Source organism: Pseudophryne corroboree, chromosome 2, assembly GCF_028390025.1.
Source record: "Pseudophryne corroboree isolate aPseCor3 chromosome 2, aPseCor3.hap2, whole genome shotgun sequence".
Lineage (NCBI taxonomy): Eukaryota > Metazoa > Chordata > Amphibia > Anura > Myobatrachidae > Pseudophryne > Pseudophryne corroboree.
In genome coordinates this window covers 127,067,632-127,082,526 of record NC_086445.1, presented here as the reverse complement: position 1 = coordinate 127,082,526, position 14,895 = coordinate 127,067,632, and the positions used below count along the sequence as shown (strand labels likewise).

General features: G+C 45.7%; 1 protein-coding gene across 1 annotated transcript in view; it reads left to right on the top strand.

The window, feature by feature from the left end:
* The window catches only part of ATP8A2 (ATPase phospholipid transporting 8A2), a 1,320,460-nt gene that overhangs the window by 249,869 nt on the left and 1,055,696 nt on the right, over positions 1-14,895 (top strand). Inside the window, exon 2 of the mRNA XM_063951698.1 lies at positions 4,489-4,636. Within this exon, the coding sequence (XP_063807768.1) occupies positions 4,489-4,636 (148 nt within the window). The remainder of the gene's footprint in view (positions 1-4,488; positions 4,637-14,895) is intronic.

The window sequence follows — 14,895 nt, the reverse complement described above, 5'->3', positions numbered from 1 at the left end:
TCCCTCTGCATCCCATCCATATATATATTCCCTCTCCTCCCTCTGCATCTCATCCCTATATATTCCCTCTCCTCCCTCTGCATCTCACCCCTATATATCCACTCTTCTCCCTCTGCATCTCATCCATATATATATTCCCTCTCCTCCCTCTGCATCTCATCCCTATATATTCCCTCTCCTCCCTCTGCATCTCATCCCGATATATTCCCTCTCCTCCCTCTGCATCTCATCCCGATATATTCCCTATCATCCCTCTGCATCTCATCCCTATATATTCCCTCTCCTCCCTCTGCATCTCATCCCTATATATCCATTCTCCTCCCTCTGCATCTCATCCCTATATATTCCCTCTCCTCCCTCTGCATCTCTTCCCTATATATTCCCTCTCCTCCCTCTGCATCTCATCCCTATATATTCCCTCTCCTCCCTCTGCATCTCATCCCTATATATTCCCTCTCCTCCCTCTGCACCTCATCCATATATATTCCCTCTCCTCCCTCTGCATCTCATCCCTATATATTCCCTCTCCTCCCTCTGCATCTCATCCCTATATATTCCCTCTCCTCCCTCTGCATCTCATCCATATATATTCCCTCTCCTCCCTCTGCATCTCATCCCTATATATTCTCTCTCCTCCCTCTGCATCTCACCCCTATATATCCACTCTTCTCCCTCTGCATCTCATCCCTATATATTCTCTCTCCTCCCTCTGCATCTCACCCCTATATATCCACTCTTCTCCCTCTGCATCTCATCCCTATATATTCCCTCTCCTCCCTCTGCATCTCATCCCTATATATTCCCTCTCCTCCCTCTGCATCTCATCCCTATATATTCTCTCTCCTCCCTCTGCATCTCATCCCTATATATTCCCTCTCCTCCCTCTGCATCTCATCCCTATATATTCCCTCTCCTCCCTCTGCATCTCATCCCTATATATTCCCTCTCCTCCCTCTGCATCTCATCCCTATATATTCCCTCTCCTCCCTCTACATCTCATCCATATATATTCCCTCTCCTCCCTCTGCATCTCATCCCTATATATTCCCTCTCCTCCCTCTGCATCTCATCCCTATATATTCCCTCTCCTCCCTCTGCATCTCATCCATATATATTCCCTCTCCTCCCTCTGCATCTCATCCATATATATTCCCTCTCTTCCCTCTACATCTCATCCCTATATATTCCCTCTCCTCCCTCTGCATCTCATCCCTATATATTCCCTATCATCCCTCTGCATCTCATCCCTATATATTCCCTCTCCTCCCTCTGCATCTCATCCCTATATATTCCCTATCATCCCTCTGCATCTCATCCCTATATATTCCCTCTCCTCCCTCTGCATCTCATCCCTATATATTCCCTCTCCTCCCTCTGCATCTCATCCCTATATATTCCCTCTCCTCCCTCTGCATCTCATCCATATATATATTCCCTCTCCTCCCTCTGCATCTCATCCATATATATATTCCCTCTGCATCTCATCCATATATATATTCCCTCTCCTCCCTCTGCATCTCATCCATATATATATTCCCTCTCCTCCCTCTGCATCTCATCCATATATATATTCCCTCTCCTCCCTCTGCATCTCATCCATATATATATTCCCTCTCCTCCCTCTGCATCTCATCCATATATATATTCCCTCTCCTCCCCCTGCATCTCATCCCTATATATTTCCTCTCCTCCCTCTGCATCTCATCCCTATATATTCCCTCTCCTCCCTCTGCATCTCATCCCTATATATTTCCTCTCCTCCCTCTGCATCTCATCCCTATATATTCTCTCTCCTCCCTCTGCATCTCATCCCTATATATCCACTCTCCTCCCTCTGCATCTCATCCCTATATATTCCCTCTCCTTCCTCTGCATCTCATCCCTATATATTCCCTCTCCTCCCTCTGCATCTCATCCATATATATATTCCCTCTCCTCCCTCTGCATCTCATCCATATATATATTCCCTCTCCTCCCTCTGCATCTCATCCATATATATATTCCCTCTCCTCCCTCTGCATCTCATCCATATATGTATTCCCTCTCCTCCCTCTGCATCTCATCCCTATATATTCCCTCTCCTCCCTCTGCATCTCACCCCTATATATTCCCTCTTCTCCCTCTGCATCTCATCCCTATATATTCCCTCTCCTCCCTCTGCATCTCATCCATATATATATATTCCCTCTCCTCCCTCTGCATCTCATCCATATATATATTCCCTCTCCTCCCTCTGCATCTCATCCCTATATATTCCCTCTCCTCCCTCTGCATCTCACCCCTATATATTCCCTCTTCTCCCTCTGCATCTCATCCCTATATATTCCCTCTCCTCCCTCTGCATCTCATCCATATATATATTCCCTCTCCTCCCTCTGCATCTCATCATCCTCAGCTCTCTCTGCATCTCATACATATACAGTATATTGTCTCTCCTCCTCCCTCTGCATCTCATCCATATATATATTCCCTCTCCTCCCTCTGCATCTCATCCATATATATATTCCCTCTCCTCCCTCTGCATCTCATCCATATATATATTCCCTCTCCTCCCTCTGCATCTCATCCATATATATATTCCCTCTCCTCCCTCTGCATCTCATCCATATATATATTCCCTCTCCTCCCTCTGCATCTCATCCATATATATTCCCTCTCCTCCCTCTGCATCTCATCCCTATATATTCCCTCTCCTCCCTCTGCATCTCATCCATATATATTCCCTCTCCTCCCTCTGCATCTCATCCATATATATTCCCTCTCTTCCCTCTACATCTCATCCCTATATATTCCCTCTCCTCCCTCTGCATCTCATCCCTATATATTCCCTATCATCCCTCTGCATCTCATCCCTATATATTCCCTCTCCTCCCTCTGCATCTCATCCCTATATATTCCCTATCATCCCTCTGCATCTCATCCCTATATATTCCCTCTCCTCCCTCTGCATCTCATCCCTATATATTCCCTCTCCTCCCTCTGCATCTCATCCCTATATATTCCCTCTCCTCCCTCTGCATCTCATCCATATATATATTCCCTCTCCTCCCTCTGCATCTCATCCATATATATATTCCCTCTCCTCCCTCTGCATCTCATCCATATATATATTCCCTCTCCTCCCTCTGCATCTCATCCATATATATATTCCCTCTCCTCCCTCTGCATCTCATCCATATATATATTCCCTCTCCTCCCTCTGCATCTCATCCATATATATATTCCCTCTCCTCCCTCTGCATCTCATCCATATATATATTCCCTCTCCTCCCTCTGCATCTCATCCCTATATATTTCCTCTCCTCCCTCTGCATCTCATCCCTATATATTCCCTCTCCTCCCTCTGCATCTCATCCCTATATATTTCCTCTCCTCCCTCTGCATCTCATCCCTATATATTCTCTCTCCTCCCTCTGCATCTCATCCCTATATATCCACTCTCCTCCCTCTGCATCTCATCCCTATATATTCCCTCTCCTCCCTCTGCATCTCATCCCTATATATTCCCTCTCCTCCCTCTGCATCTCATCCATATATATATTCCCTCTCCTCCCTCTGCATCTCATCCATATATATATTCCCTCTCCTCCCTCTGCATCTCATCCATATATATATTCCCTCTCCTCCCTCTGCATCTCATCCCTATATATTCCCTCTCCTCCCTCTGCATCTCACCCCTATATATTCCCTCTTCTCCCTCTGCATCTCATCCCTATATATTCCCTCTCCTCCCTCTGCATCTAATCCATATATATACCTCTCCTCCCTCTGCATCTCATCCATATATATATTCCCTCTCCTCCCTCTGCATCTCATCCATATATATATTCCCTCTCCTCCCTCTGCATCTCATCCATATATATATTCCCTCTCCTCCCTCTGCATCTCATCCCTATATATTCCCTCTCCTCCCTCTGCATCTCACCCCTATATATTCCCTCTCCTCCCTCTGCATCTCATCCCTATATATTCCCTCTCCTCCCTCTGCATCTCATCCCTATATATTCCCTATCATCCCTCTGCATCTCATCCCTATATATTCCCTCTCCTCCCTCTGCATCTCATCCCTATATATTCCCTCTCCTCCCTCTGCATCTCATCCCTATATATTCCCTCTCCTCCCTCTGCATCTCACCCCTATATATTCCCTCTCCTCCCTCTGCATCTCATCCCTATATATTTCCTCTCCTCCCTCTGCATCTCATCCCTATATATTCCCTCTCCTCCCTCTGCATCTCATCATCCTCAGCTCTCTCTGCATCTCATACATATACAGTATATTGTCTCTCCTCCTCCCTCTGCATCTCAGCCATTCTGTAGATCGTGTCTCAGCCTCTCTCCTCCCTCTGGCTACACCTGACCGCTCCCGATGCCTCCCTCCCGGCCCCTCCTCTCCGGGTATCCCTGCTCCCCCCTCCTCTGCCCCGGCCATACAGTATATCAGGCGGCCCCTGATCTGTGTGTAATCTCTGTTCTCCTCCCCGGCAGGTCCGGGCTGCACCTCTCCGGGCTACAGGAAGGCAGCAGATGATGAGATGTCCGGGGCCACGTCCAGCGCTGAGCAGGTGGAGGCAGCCGCTCGCATCATCCTCATCAACCAGCCGCAATCCTGCAAATTCAGGGATAACCGGGTGAGGTGAGTGAGACAGACCGGACTGGCTGCGTCTTGTGCAGGGAGAGGAGCTGTGAGCGACCCGCAGCAGAAGGACTGGGACACCACAGGGATTGCCTGCCCAGCAAGGGGGAACTGCTGCTGCTGCTGGTGGTCCCACTTGTTCCTCACTGGTCTTCCCCATAATCCTGCAACATAGTGTTACTAGTAACTTCCTGCACTCTCTGAGCACATGGCTGTCTCTTGTCAGCTGAGTTATACACAGGCAGAGTCCTGCAACATGATGTGATCTGCTTAGATTTGCAACAGGATCCTCTGACTGCCCAAGAACTGTATGCATGCATATAGATGCATTGTATTGTATGTGACTACATGATGTGTGTGTATATATATATATATATATCTCATATGCAGTATATATTCACATCACAGTTTCATCTTGTAATGCAATGTAATGTCTGTGTGTACTGATGTCATTGTTACTATGTGACATCACGCCTGGTGATCTAAGAGAAATGGTTATTGCTAATAATGTGGGAGTTTTACTAGCGGTCTCTGGTGATATAGGCGTGTTATGGTTGTGGCATAGATGGCTGGTTATATGGCACATGCTGGGAAGATAAGCGACAAGGTGAAGTGTGATGTCTTTGCACTATTTACACATGTTATATTCTTCTGCTTATTTATTATAATTAATATTACTTACATCGCAACAGCATTTTCCGTTGCACATTACAATTAATAGCTGGGAACAAAACTGTAGTAAAACAAGACTGGGTAATAACAGACAACAAGGTAAGAGGGCCCTGCTTGACGGCTTACACCAGGGATGGGGAACCTTTGGCCCTCCAGCTGTTGTTGAATTACACATCCCAGTATGCCCTGCTACAGTTTTGCTATTTGGCCATGCTAAAACTGTCGCATGGCATGCTGGGATGTGTAGTTCAACAGCTGGAGGGCCGCAGGTTTCCCACCCCTGGCTTATAGGCCCTACACACTGGCCGATAATCGTCAAAGATATGAACGATCTCGTTCATTAATGAACGAGATACCATTCATATCTTTGAGTGTGGAGGCTCCAGCGATGAACGATGCGTGGCCCCGCGCTCGTTCATCGCTGGTGTCCCGTCGGCTGTGCATGCAGGCCAATATGGACGATCTCGTCCATATTTGCCTGCACTTCTATGGAGCCGTGCGATGGGGGGAGTGAAGTAACTTCACTCCCCCCGTCACTGCCCCCCGCCGCCGCCAGGTTGCCCGTCAGCCGTATCCGCCGTCGTACAGCTCGGCGGCGGATCTTTAAATGTGTAGGGCCCTTTACACTCCATAGAGTAGAAACCAGTTTCCTATGTTTCACATTCACTTTGCAACCAGAATGCTGATGGTAACAGTTAATAACCTGTAGAACTTGGCGCATCCCTAGGTATCAGTCAGTACAATGATAGAACTCAAGCATTTTCCATTGCACTTTACAATTAATAGCTGGGAACAAAACCATAGTTAAACAAGGTTGGGTAATAACAGACAACGAGGTTAGAGAGCCCTGCTCAAAGGCTTGCAATCTATAGGATATAAACCAGTGTCCTATGTCCCACAATCACTTTGTGACTGTTGGCCCAATGATAATGGTTAATAACGTTTAGAATTTGGTGCATCACAAGTAACAATTGGTACAATACTAGAACTCTGTGCGTTTCCTGGGTTTCCTGAAAAATGCAGGTTATGTTTAGTTTATTTTTAAATGTTCTCCATCTTCTCATTACTCTTAATTTATTGGCGAGTGCATTCCTTCCTGTAACCTCTTCTAAACACATTGCTTCATCTGTCTCCTTTCAGTGATTTTCAGCCATTTATTATTTATATCATCAGGCACAGTTAACTTTTGTTCCTCCGGACAATTGTATCCAAAGAGCAGCTTTATGTGCTTTCCCATAGCAACAAATATCAACAACTGCCTGATGACATAAAAAGACATGGATCCCAGTCACCAAGCGGATAATGATAATAACACAATGCATCTACGTAAAGTAACATTGTAATTAGTCATCTGAATCTTCCAACTAAAATCAAGTTAAGGATGAATAAAGCGTTAACATGATAGTTTTACAATGAAAAATGTGGTTATTTAAGAGGTCAAATATTCATAAATGGTTCAGTAATTGACTCCTCCGTTTTGTTTTTACGTTTCTTTATTTTATAACTTTCCATGTCTCTTTTTGTGACGTTTGTTATAGAATAAAGCTAGGTACACACTTGAAAGATCAGTCAATCTACCGACCAACCAACCACCAAGTAGGATACAATGGTATATTGTGTCAGCGTACACACTGCACCATCCTCCATATGATGACACAATATATTGTGTGCGCAGAACACTACTACACCACAACGTACATTGCCAGGTGCCATACTGTAAGAAGGGAAGATGCGACTACACAATTCATCTTATGATGAATTGTGTGTACGCACCACATGATGGTCATACCACGGGTGAGATTCAAATGATATATCACGCCCAATTTCCTTTCTAAAATGATCTCCGTTATCGCGCGTATTGCGCCCATAGTAATCAGGTTTAGCGGTGTAAAGGGTTGGGTGCCTCGCTACTCCGGGGGTAGCGAGCTGAAATAATGATACAACGTCCCCGAGGGCAGAAACAGAATGGGTGTGAAAAGAATTGAATCCCACCCCATGAATGCAAGACAAATTGTGCAGTGTGTACCCAACTTAAAGAGCGTTGTGGGGCCTTAGTGAGTGCTGCAGGTGTTTTATCTGTGTTGGGTTTGATTGAATATGTTTTTAAGGAATGTGAAAGTGAGTTCTTTTAAACAGATTGGATAGGCTGCTAAGTCCAGTAGTTGCACATGTGCATTCGGTTAATGGGGGTCATTCCGAGTTGATCGCTGTTTTTAGCAGCCGTGCAAACGCCCACCGGGGAGTGTATTTTCGCTTTGCAGAAGTGCGAAGCCCTGTGCAGCAGAGCGCCTGCAATATAATTTTGTGCAAAACAAGACCAGCCCTGTAGTTACTCTTCGTGTGCGTTGATTCTAACGACGAAGTGACGGCTTTTGACGTCATACAGCCGCCCAGCTACGCCAGCATTTTTCTGCCACGCCTGCGTTTTTCTAAGCACTCCCTGAAAACAGTCAGTTGACACCCAGAAACGCCCACTTCATGTAATCTTCCTGCGTTTGGCAGTGCGACTGGAATATTCGTTAGCCTCTGTGCAAACCCACGATGTTCATTGTACCCGTACGACGCACCTGCGCATGCGTATAAATGCCGATTTCTAGCCTGATCGCTGCGCTGCGAACAACGCCAGCTAGTGATCAACTTGAAATGACCCCCTATGTAAAGCAGGGAATTAAGCTATAAATGATTGCAGCCAGTATTGATGACATGGAAATAATGGACTTTGCCTGTTATCTAATATTTGTTCTTCCTGATGTTTGAAGGGTTGCTGTCACCTATTGCATATAAAACCAGACACATTATATACATGTGCATGGAATTGTTGCTTTGTTATGGTGCACCTACTTAATTGCCAAGCAGGTGTTTGTCTTTCATATGTATATGACCGGCCGACTGCAAACTTGTCAACATTTTATCATTCTTTTCAGGCACACTTACCTGCTGGGCAATCACATTCACCTACATGTCACAATTAATGTTTTTTTTGTTTTGTTTTTTTTTTCATTTTTAACACAGGGGCTTGTTTAAGGCTATTAGGGACTTGACAACAGCACGGCTCCCAGTCAGGGTCATCTGATCATGTGCTGCCATTCCGTTAACATAGTCCCACTCTGCTTAAAATCCTGAAGTTTCCCATGCTGGTTTGCTGATTGTGCTAGTGGGGCTTATATTAACATACCCTCCAACTGTACCTTTTTACCACGTACAGAACATTTTTTTTAATGGTCTGTACCGATTTTTGGCTCTCCAAACTTCCATTGAAAGTATAGGAAAGGGGGCATGGCCACATCACCTTTTACCCGTGACCACGCCCCCTTTCCTAATTTGTACCGATTTTTATGTGTAAAATGTTGTATATAGTAATGAAAGGTTACTGTCTTCCCTTTTCGTTTGTGTTTACATTTTTTTTTTTTTTTATGAAAACTACAAAAGAAAGCATTCTACCAGCACTTGGCTATTACAGTTTGGGCTCTGTGCATTATTGCAACAAAACCCAGCAGTGTGTGGTGTACCTGTACACTTTATAGCATGGGCCTGAATCTTATGTGAGCCATACATCAGACTAACTTTCCTCCAACCATCCAGTCTGGTAATGGATGAGAGCAAATGACAATGGACCATTTGCTCCCAACTAACACTGAAAAACGGACAAAACCTGTCGTCTTGACATATTGGTTAGATCACGGATTTAACCAATTTGTACGAACGACAGTTTTTGCACGTTTTCCAGTGTATGGGAGTATATGGTCGATTGTCATTTGCTCTCATCCATTACCAGATTTGCATTCCAACCATGCAGATCTGGTAGATAATTGTATACTGTATGCCCAGCTTAATCCAACTAGCCAGCCAGACAATTTTTTTTTATCAGACTAAACAACTTCTGTCCAACTTGTGCAGCTGCCTCTCACCCCAGTGCAGCACACAATCAGGCTCGGGGTAAAATGTACCCGCTCCCACCCCCCCTGCGCCACTGCCTGCGAGCAGATTTACAGATATGATCCATACCGAATGAGAGCCAGTGTCCACCTACTTACCGTTCATTTGGGGGAACTTTTCCCCTGCACTAGAACGATCAGTTGGGAAATACAAACATGTTTGATTTTCCCAACCAGTTGGAAAAACCCCTTTTTTGCCTGTTATAGCGTGTCGGGGCAAACGAACAACGCTAGCTCCCTCACACTGCCAGATCGTCATTCCAACCAGCCAACGATATCGTACTGATGTATGGACAGATTAAGTCAGTGGTTCTGATTTTCAGCCCTGGTAGCCATTTGCGTTATTTGCACTCCTCCGCATTCGCAAAGAAAAACACCTGTAATGAATATATGAGATAAAATTTTGGGCACTGCTGTATATAAAAATAATAAACGTGCTTTAAATTAGGTTTACTTTAATAATAAACAATAATAGAATTAACTGTAAATGTGTATTCCTCACATATAGGCCTCATTCAGCATGGATTGCAATTGCAAAGTGGCTCGCAGCAGCTTTACAAATGCAATCCATAGTAATGCAAATGCAGGAGGTGTATACACACCTCCTTGCTGCGTTCACAATTGCAGCCTGGGATCAAACGTTGCGATGTTCATCTGCGTTGGCAAGCTCGGTCAGCCTCAGCTTACTCAGGCTTGCCGTCGCAGGACAGCTTGCGAGGCCAAGGAAACTATCCGGAAACTGCACAGGGGATCGCAGGAGTGATCCAACCTGGATAACCCCCATAACACACATCGGCTTTCTTAAGGCCAGTACACACTGGCAGAGACAGCGCGATTAGTGCTGAGCAAGGGGGGAGACGGGGGATGACGGGGGGGAAGGGGGGGGGGGGCGGGGCGCTCATTTCACCCAGCAGTGGGCGGTGTGCTAGATTGTGCCTGCAATCTACCACCGGCGATAGCGATGCGCAATTCAGATTGCTTAGAATTTAAGCACGGATCTCTCCGTGTGTACCCCCCTTTAGCATTTTTTTTTTTAAGCTTTGTTCTCTGTTCTAGCAATTATAGGGATAAATGGATAGAGTTTCATTTGTTATCTTTAAGGATTCCTTTTTTTTATTTTTTTTATTTACATTTTATTACTTTGTGTCAAATAGAAACTGGTGAAACATAAATTAACATGCAATATAATAGGCTGATGTCACAATGTCCTGGGGGTTGGGATAAAGTCCTGGCACTGTGGATAGCAGACTACCTGCCTAATTCAGGGCAGTTGACAGGAAAGTCCCTCGAGAGAGAGATATAGATAAGGATTAGCATACCCTCCCGCTACTGATCATATACATGTCTTTCAGATTAGTGAAACAGAGAATGGAAGTTGCTCAATACATTTATTTTAGAAGAGGCTGAGGCTGCGAGAAAAAATCCACCCTCTGGGGCTAATTGGGATGGCCATAGACCATAGGTTCTCAAACTCTGTCCTCAGGACCCCACACAGTGCATGTTTTGCAGGTAACCCAGCAGGTGCACAGGTGTATTAATTACTCACTGACACATTTTAAAAGGTTCATAGGTGGAGCTAATTATTTCACTTATGATTCTGTGAGGAGACCTGCAAAACATGTTCTGTGTGGGGTCCTGAGGATCGAGTTTGAGAACCTGTGCCATAGACCATCCATGATTTGAAATCAACTATGGTCTATGACCTAAAGGTGACTACTTTTACCATTGATGGTGATGGTGGTGGAGAACCAGATGGTTTCTCGCCACCGATGTTACAGAGGTACCAAATTTTTTTTTCAACTCCGAGGTGTTGGGACACAGATCCTAGCTCCACCCCTGACCATCAGTGGGTGAAACTATTGATGTTTCCCAGATGGTTTCACAATATAGGTTATTCATTAGTGGTGCAAATGATGGTGATCAGATGGCCAGCCCTATCAGGCAGTGCTAATTGGATATGCCCCTATAAGTTTTCTTGATTCACTACTTCATTTTTACCATCAGTTTGTCTCCAATTCTGAAGCCATAGTGGCTTAGTTATTTTACATACAGAACACTATGTCTCAGTGCATTTATGGTCTCCAGAAAAATGGCTACCACTTGTATAACTCAGTCAGTAATAGAGACACACTGTAAGGTGGAAATTAATTCACCTGACACTGATTTGCTGAAGACTTTTTTTTCCAGTATATATCATCTTCAGAACTAACAAGCCTGGGATTCTACTAATATGCTTCAGGCAAGTACCGAACTAACTGATAGAGACATACTCCTGCACGCTGGATGCTATTCTCAGTCTCTGTTCTATGTGTATATGTCTGTGTCCCATGTTTATTTGTGACATGGTAGTAGATTGGGACACAAAGGGTTCGGGGGTCCCTGCAAGTCATTTGTACTGTGCCCCTCTATTTCTGATGGCCGCCCTGTTACCTAAGCTCTTTACTTTACTATATCAGATAGTACTTGCCAACTTTATTAATCACGGAGGGGGCAACCCTCTCTCGGGCAAGGGCATGGCGCTGCATTCCCATCATTATAACCCTGCCCTACTGTATAAAGATGAAATTTGTGTCGTTTTACAACCATGGGCAGGGCCACACATCATTATGTACCTGCCACTATCTTCAAAGCCACAACTTGCATCATCCAACCTCCCGGCTGCCTTCTTTAGTTGGAAGTGGGTTAGACGGGAGACTGCCAACTCTGGTGGGTGGCCCTGAGAGCCCCCAAAATTTGACACTCTCCTGGACCTTCCAGGAGACACGGCAAGTATGATCTGACTCTGATGAAGATATGTGATTGCTGGGCTTCAGGTTCTTGCTTCTGAAGTTGTGGCACATCTTACTGCAGATAAAGCTATTACAATGCACTACTACTGGCTGCATCTTCAGTGCTTGATTATTGGAAGCTACATTTCCTTTGAACCGTTTAGAATGGCTTTCCAGTGGTTGTGGTCTTATATCTATGATATCTATGAAACAATTTTAGTAACCGCCCCATCGTTTTTTTTTTGTTTTTTTGGGGGGTCCGGTCGCCGACTAGCTAAAAACAAAACCTCTTATTAAGTAATATATTACCCCTTTTACTCCCGGGCCATGGCTCGGTGGAAAGGGCCCCCAAAAATAACCCGGGTCCAGTGACCCAGAAATCCAACTCAGGTAGTGAGCAGGGTTGGACTCGGAAAGGACCCGGGTAACAGGTGACCTGGGTCATAACCTTGCAACATTCCATCCATTGAGACAAAGTGGTGAAGAAGTCATATCTCCCAACATTCTGGAAATCATGAGAAATATATACAGTAGATGGTAGGGACCAGGCCCGTAACTACGTGTGTGCCAAGTCGGCTTGGCACACAGCGCAGTTGCCCTGAGGGCGCACGGCCAGCGGCATGTAATAAGTCAAATTGACTCATTACATGCCGCCTCTGCTGTGTGCGCCGTGCGCCGCGCTGGAGGAAGAAGAAACCAGCGCCGGCCAGCGGACAAGGAGGAGGAGGGAGGGGGAGCAGGGAGCCGCAGCAGCGCTATGTCATTGGTAGTAAGCGCCGCTGCAGCATCCCCCTCTCCTTCTGTATTGGCTGCCCGGCGCTGCTATGGATGCTGGGATGCGGTTCCTTCATCCCAGCATCCACAGCAGCGCCAGGCAGCCAATACGGAAGAAGAGGGGGATGCTGCAGCGGCGCTTACTACCAATGAAATAGCGCTGCTGCGGCTCCCTGCTCCCCCTCCCTCCTCCTCCTTCTCACCTCACTGCCTGCACCGAGAGGGAGATGCCAGCACGAGGAGCCTGTCAGTGGGGAGAAGGTAAGTATATCCCTCTCTCTCTTTCTCTCTCTCTCTCTCTCTCTCTCAGGGGGACACCGTCTGCCGCAATGTGTAAAAAGGGGTCCTGGCTGCCGCAATGTGTAAAAAGGGGTCCTGGCTGCCGCAATGTGTAAAAAGGGGGACTGGCTGCCGCAATGTGTAAAAAGGGGGCCTGGCTGCCGCAATGTGTAAAAAGGGGGCATGGCTGCCGCAATGTGTAAAAAGGGGGACTGTCTGCTGTAATGTGTAAAAAAGGGGACGCTGTCTGCTGTAATGTATAAAAGGGGCTCTACCTGGTGTAGTGGCGCTACTGTGCAGCGTAATTTGAATAATGTAGACTACTGTGCACCGTAGTATGAATTGCTATTATTTTGTGGCCACGCCCCTTCCCCGTGACGCCACGCCCCTATACATTTTCCGCGCACCTGCGGCGCGCACTGCCCCTATCTTACATGGGGGAGGGGGGGGCGCCACTGTCGTTTCTTGCACACAGCGCTAAAATGCCTAGCTACGGCACTGGTAGGGACAGATCCTCCAAATCAGGACTGTCCTTCCTACATGGCAGTATGGTACAGGGCTGCAGTATATGTTGCTATTCTATGAACAGAGCAAAGGGAAAATTGTAGTGCCATTTATTAGGCCATACTAATCTACAGATCAAAACTAAATGAGCCTTTTCAAGCTCGCCAATCACGATTGATGGCTTTGTGCCGGGCTTCTGGCTGTTAGCACATTATCCTATATACTGTACTTGTATTCTCCTCTCAGCTGCAGTCCTCACTGCCAGTTCAGCAAACATCTGAAAGTCAGTACGTTATTACCTGTACACCCTCAGGTCTTCTTCTTGGAGTCCACAATCCAAATTACTACGAGCAGCCAACAGTTTAGGAGAAAAATTAACTAAGAGCAGCAGTGGGAAAAGGCACTCGAGAGTCTTTTAAAATGCAATGTTAATTAACAAAATGACTATTTGCATAATCACCCTGTTCTGTATTAAAGAAGTTGTTGATCTCTGTGGATTTCTGATCTCACTGGAAACAGAGCCAGACAATGAAAGAGTGCAGTATCGTGGTGTACTACGTTTATCTTCTTCTCTCTGTTAAGCAAATCTCACTGTTAAATACTGTAGAATCTAAATCCTGGTATTAAGGGCCCTACACACTGGGCGATTTTACTGATTTTGCCGACGAATGATATGATCGGTGAACGATTTTTTAAAGAACTATTTGGAGCATACACACTGGACGATTTTAATGAACGTTTTGAACGATCTGCCATTGCATACAAAGATATCGTCCAAATTTCCTTGCAGTGATAAACGATGATAGACCAGCGATGAACAACTGCGGGGACGCACATCGTTCATCGTTGATGCCTCCACACTGAACAACATGAACGATTTATCGTTCATATCATTCTATAAAATCGCCCAGTGTGTACGGCCCTTTACACAAGAGACTAATGGCCTAAAGGAAACTATACGTGAAATCCCTGTGCGGTATGTTTTGTGTATGTATTCATTTCATGTACAGTGCATACGTTTTTTATGCTGCACAGAAATGCTATTTCTCTGACGTCCTAGTGGATGCTGGGAACTCCGTAAGGACCATGGGGAATAGCGGCTCCGCAGGAGACTGGGCACAACTAAAGAAAGCTTTAGGACTACCTGGTGTGCACTGGCTCCTCCCACTATGACCCTCTTCCAGACCTCAGTTAGAATCTTGTGCCCGGCCGAGCTGGATGCACCCTAGGGGCTCTCCTGAGCTCCTAGAAAGAAAGTATATTTTAGGTTTTTTATTTTACAGTGAGACCTGCTGGCAACAGGCTCACTGCAACGAGGGACTAAGGG